The sequence below is a fragment of the Leptopilina boulardi genome, unplaced genomic scaffold (assembly GCF_019393585.1).
Source record: "Leptopilina boulardi isolate dan_hultmark-lab unplaced genomic scaffold, ZJU_Lbou_2.1 LbouV2_229, whole genome shotgun sequence".
In the NCBI taxonomy this organism is placed as follows: domain Eukaryota; kingdom Metazoa; phylum Arthropoda; class Insecta; order Hymenoptera; family Figitidae; genus Leptopilina; species Leptopilina boulardi.
Genome location: NW_026137784.1, coordinates 2,070,772 through 2,076,624, shown reverse-complemented (window position 1 = coordinate 2,076,624; position 5,853 = coordinate 2,070,772). Strand labels below are relative to the sequence as shown.

General features: G+C 25.1%; 1 protein-coding gene across 1 annotated transcript; it reads left to right on the top strand.

The window, feature by feature from the left end:
- Positions 1-356: 356 nt before the first annotated feature.
- On the top strand, positions 357-4,398 carry LOC127279961 (uncharacterized). The gene is made up of 2 exons (XM_051302619.1): positions 357-375; positions 461-4,398. Exon 2 carries the CDS (start codon positions 491-493, stop codon positions 2,171-2,173), a length of 1,683 nt encoding a protein of 560 aa, XP_051158576.1. The 5' UTR covers positions 357-375; positions 461-490; the 3' UTR covers positions 2,174-4,398.
- Positions 4,399-5,853: the final 1,455 nt, after the last annotated feature.

Here is a 5,853-nt window from a genome sequence, read left to right as displayed (position 1 = left end):
TTAATTTTTTTTTGTCATGGAAAAATTAGGTACATAAAATTAAAAAATATTTTCTATTAATTCCACGAGTACGGAATTTTTTTAAAAAAATGTATTTGACACACATAAAATTTTTTATTTAAATTGTTTCAGTTATTAAATCAATATTGCATAAGTTTGGAATAATAAAATTTCGTTTTGCTGTGTCATTTTAATATTGATATATAAAATAAGAAAGTAAATAATTGAAACAGCCAATGAAAAAAAATTACGTCCATTATCTATTGTAAACATTACATATTTTACGAATATTATAAATACAGAGTATTTCATAACTTTTTTTTAATAGTTCTAAATATCTTTTATAACAATTACTCAATATTACGCTTCATATATGTAAGTAATTAAAATTTTTTTTTTTTATCAAAAGTAAAGAAAGAACAATTGAAAATCGTATTTTTAATTTGCTTTTTAATTTTAGATTAATTTTTGAAAAATTGGCTATTTCAAAATGGATGTTATAAATTTGCCGAGAACTTTAATTACCATTCGAAATATTTCTATGATCTTATATTTACAAAGGTTGAATAATTGTATGAATCCAAATTACAATTCACATATCAATGACAAAACAAATTCATTTGAAATTATTAATTCATTTGTAACGTATTTGAATGATCATGAGGTTGATAAATTTTCTACAAATTCTTTAACATATTGTTTAATGAACAATAATGTTCTTTACGACAAAAATAATGTAAATATTAATTATAATCAGAAATTTAAAAAAATTTTATTCGATCACATAATACATAGTGTGATTTTCAATGAATATGGAAATATTTACGGATTTTTGGCATATCATGTTCTTATTTCAAATAATGATGATTATTCACTTGATGTTTTTTTGGAAAATGTTAAATTATCATTAACTAGCATGAAAATAAGAACAATTAAACTCGATGAATTGGTAATTGAGAGAATATTTGAAAAAACAATTGTTCCACTTTTTCCACAATTGAGAAATAATCTTTCACTCTATTCAATGGATTTAATTTACTCTCATGCTGGATGTCGTTATTTATATTCATATACAAATACCAATTCAAAAAAATCTAAACATATTCAAAATGATTTTTTTGATAAATGCCTTGAAATGGGATTAGAAATTCAACAATTGGCAACTAATGGAATCATTAAAAAATTATGGCTAAAAACTTTTGCACTTCCAGCTATTCTTCATTATGTTTATGTAAATAAGAAATATATTCATAATGTGAATATGATAAAAGAAATTATTTCTCAACCAATTCATTGGAGTACAGCTTATGAATTTTTATTTTCCTATCTAAATAATTCGGAAGAATTGTTAAAAAAGGCAAAAGAAACTGATCCAAAATATCAATACTACTTGGCTGTATTAAATTTTAAAAATGACAGAACATTAGCAGAACAGGAATTAATGGATAAATGTGAATTTTCAATTGAGACACAATTGAATAATGAAATTGATAATTATATCAATAATTCTACCAATTATAATTGTTCAAGTTTAAAAAATTTAGTGCCTTTAGAAAGAATTCGTAAAGAGCAATTAAGCAATATTCTACACAAATACTTTCAATTTAAAATGGTAACAGATGAAGAAATAAATAATAATTTAATGTTTGATCGATATGAAATTAGTGGTAAAACATTTGTTGATTGTAAAAAAGAATTGAATTCTAAAACGGAGATAAATTTTTACAATCAACATAATATTTTAAATCACAATGAAAATACGTATTGTCTATCTTTACTCTATTCCTGCATTGTTGGCTTCATTGAAAGAAATGATTCACCAAATAATTGTCCAATAAAATTATCAAATAAGAAACAGATTCAAATTTTAATGCAATTTAATCAAATTTATCAACAATTTACAACAAATAGAACTCGTATTCTTTTGTCTCAATATGGAACAACATTGGAAACAATATCACTAATATCATCGTTGCAAAAAATATTAAACAATGAAAAATTATATTTGACGTTAAAAAATATTCATTTAACAAATAATGAAACATTTGAAAATTTAGGACCTCCCATACTTTCAGGAATTGATCATGGATTAGAAATTCAATCTATTCAGAATAAGAGAGATAAATATATAATGGATCGTTTTAAATATACGATTAAACGTAACTGGCACTAACAGGAATAAAAAATAAATTAAATATATAATTATATGAATATAATTTAATTACATTTTTTTAAAATTATTTATGCATGGAAAAAAATGAATACACACGCGAACTTATGTTTGCTATCGGATGTATGAACAGCTACATTTTTTGCTATGGCATAACGAAAAAGTTTGCTGTGATAAACAATATAAGTTTTAATTTTTAAGAATTTATTGTCACAGCATACTTTTTTGATGCTAACTGATGACGCTGATGACGCTAACTTATGTTTGCTCTCGGATCTATCAAAATTAGTAACGACAGCTAATTTTTTTTACTATGACAACGAAAATGTCTGATGTGATAAACAATATCTTTTTTAATTTTTAAAAATTCATTGTCATATCAAACTTTTTTTAACACTAACTGATAATGCTAACTTATGTTTGTTATCGGATCTATCAAAATTTGTAACCACAGCTAATTTTTTTTGCTAGGACAATGAAAAAAGTTTTCTGTGATAAACTATAACAATTTTAATTTTTTAAAATTTATTTTCACAGCAAACTTTTTTGACACTAACTGATAATGCTAACTTATGTTTGTTATCAGATCTATCAAAATTAGTAACCACAGCTAATTTGTTTGCTAGGACTACGAAAAAAGTTTGCTGTGATAAACAATATCTTTTTTAATTTTTTAAACTTGATTGTCATAGCAAACTTTGTTGACACTAACTGATAATGCTAACTTATGTTTGTTATCGGATCTATCAAAATTAGTAACCACAGCTAATTTTTTTTGCTAGGACAATGAAAAAAGTTTTCTGTGATAAACTATAACAATTTTAATTTTTTAAAATTTATTTTCACAGCAAACTTTTTTGACACTAACTGATAATGCTAACTTATGTTTGTTATCAGATCTATCAAAATTAGTAACCACAGCTAATTTGTTTGCTAGGACTACGAAAAAAGTTTGCTGTGATAAACAATATCTTTTTTAATTTTTTAAACTTGATTGTCATAGCAAACTTTTTTGACACTAACTGATAATGCTACCTTATGTTTGTTATCGGATCTATCAAAATTAGTAACCACAACTAATTTTTTTTTGCTAGGACAATGAAAAAAGTTTGCTGTGATAAACAATAACAATTTTAATTTTTTAAAATTTACTGTCACAGCAAACTTGTATGACACTAACTGATAATGCTAACTTATGTGTGTTATCGGATCTATTAAAATTAGTAACCACAGCTAATTTGTTTGCGAGGACAACGAAAAAAGTTTGCTGTGATAAACAATATCTTTTTTAATTTTTATAAATTCATTGTTATAGCAAACTTTTTTTAACACTAACTGATAATGCTAACTTATGTTTGTTATCGGATCTATCAAAATTAGTAACCACAGCTAATTTTTTTTTGCTAGGACAATGAAAAAAGTTTGCTGTGATAAACAATAACAATTTTAATTTTTTTAAATTTACTGTCACAGCAAACTTTTTTGACCCCAGAGAAAAATTTGTTCGCTGTTCCTATATTATATCCAACGTAATTTGATGTGACAATAAATAGTTCTCTACCACAGCAAACTTTTTTTATGCGTGTGGAACAAAATTTCTAAAATGATCTAATAGCAAAATTTTTTTTTTGATAACTATTGTAAAAAAAGGATTAAAATAATTTTTAATTCGAGAGGTTTCTATATTTTACCGCTTAAAATGTATAATATTAATAAACTTTTAGTTATTTTTAATAAAAAAAAAAAAAAATTTATTTCAAGTAAAACAATTCCATGAAAATTGAAAAAAATATTTCTTTTTCAAACAGAAGAGTTGTTTTTTTTTTTTTTGCGAAATTAGAACATTAATTTTTTGAGGAAATTAAATATTTGTTTGAACATTTATGATAAAGGTTTTTGCGGCTGCAAAAAATCAAATTCTATTTTTATCCCCAGAAAAAAATACCCTCCCTCCTGAGTTGAGTACATAAGCTCAATGTATGAATGTAAATAACACATCATTCTAGCATTACGAGTTTCATATACTAAAGTATGATATACTAACCACGATTTCCACATTTCGTGTTCCGGAAATGACTTCGCTTTCCGTACTGTTGGAAGTATGGAAGATTTTTTGAAAGAGAAAAAAGAGAAAATAAAACAGTATCATCCAGTCGATGGGAGTAATATTATAGTTATAAAAGCTAAAAAAAAAACGTAATTTTATATTTATTTCCGGGACAAAATAAAATTCCCCATACATAATTATTTAATCAATATACACTTAATTTCATTTATTTTTTTTTATAACCATTATGTATTGAAAGATGGAAATCTTTAAACGAAATATATTTTCATCATTTAATTAATTATTTTCATTATTTCATTTTCAATTAATCACATTTTTATTTCAGTAAATTTTTTTTTTTAAATTTTATTAATTCTTTTTTTTTATTTAATTTTTTAATGTTAGTGTATTATTTTATTAAATTTTGATAAATTATTTTCATTTACTTTAGATCAATTATTATTCAAAATTTACATATATAGATAGTATATGTAAAAAAAAGAAAAAAGAAATTGGCTTTCGATCGAAAAAATTTGAATAACAATGAATGTTCAATTTTCTTTTAGATTTTTATTAATGAAGAAAAAAAAAAAAAAAAAAGTTGAATGTAGCTCGCGAATAAAAACGAGCCTTTGAATTATGCACTTTTTTTTATGGTATAGTTTTAGATGCAAGTGACATGTCCCTGTTAGCAAGGACCAATCAATTTTAACTCAGTCCAACCACGGATGTTTTAAACTCTTCCAATACCCCCTCCCCCCTTTTTTTGATATCGATTTATTTAAATCAACAAAAACATCACTCCAATTACCTCAATTTATTTTACTCCTGTTGTTCGTTAAATCAACGAAATTATGTTTCATTTAAAACCTTTGTGAATATGTAATTTTTTTTTTTTTTTAAGAATTCACATTTGATAAAAAAGAACAAAATTCGAAAATATTAGGAAAGAAAAATATTGTCCAAGGAAAAAAAAAAGATTTACCTGAAACAGCGAAACGTTTCACTGTAGTAGCAAAAGTAAATTTTTTAGGTAAATTTTTCGCTATTCTAGTGAAATCTTTTTACTGTTTCGGGGGGGTTTCCGTTTATTTTCACATTCTCGATTCACTAGACCTACTGCAAATAGAAATTTCGGTTTTCTTCCTTACCGACTGATGATAAAGTAGAATTTTATATTACCAGCAGTCGGTAAAGAATAAATTTGATTTTTTTCATTGTCGATGGAAGATAAAGTAGATTCTTCCATTGCCAACAGTGCGCTAAGCAGGAATTTCGGGTTTCTATATTACCGGCTGAAAATAAGGTAGAATTTTATATTAACAGCAGTCGGTATGGAATAAAGTTCGTTTTCTTCATTGTCGACTGAATATAAAGTAGATTCTTCCATTGGCAACAGTCCGCAAAGAAGAAATTTCGGTTTTTTACCTTACCGGTTAAAGATAAGGTAGAATTCTGTACTACCAGCAGTCGGTAAAGAATAAATTTCGTTTTCTTCATTGTCGACTCCATATAAAGTAGATTCCTCCATTGGCAACAGTCTGCAAATGAGAAATTTCGATTTTCTACCTTGCTGGCTGAAGATAAGGTAGAGTTTAATGTTGCCAGCAGTCGGTAAAGATCAAATTTTGTTTTC

Excerpts from the sequence above, each read along its gene's own strand:
- LOC127279961 (XM_051302619.1), top strand. The coding sequence starts at position 491 with ATGGATGTTATAAATTTGCCGAGAACTTTAATTACCATTCGAAATATT.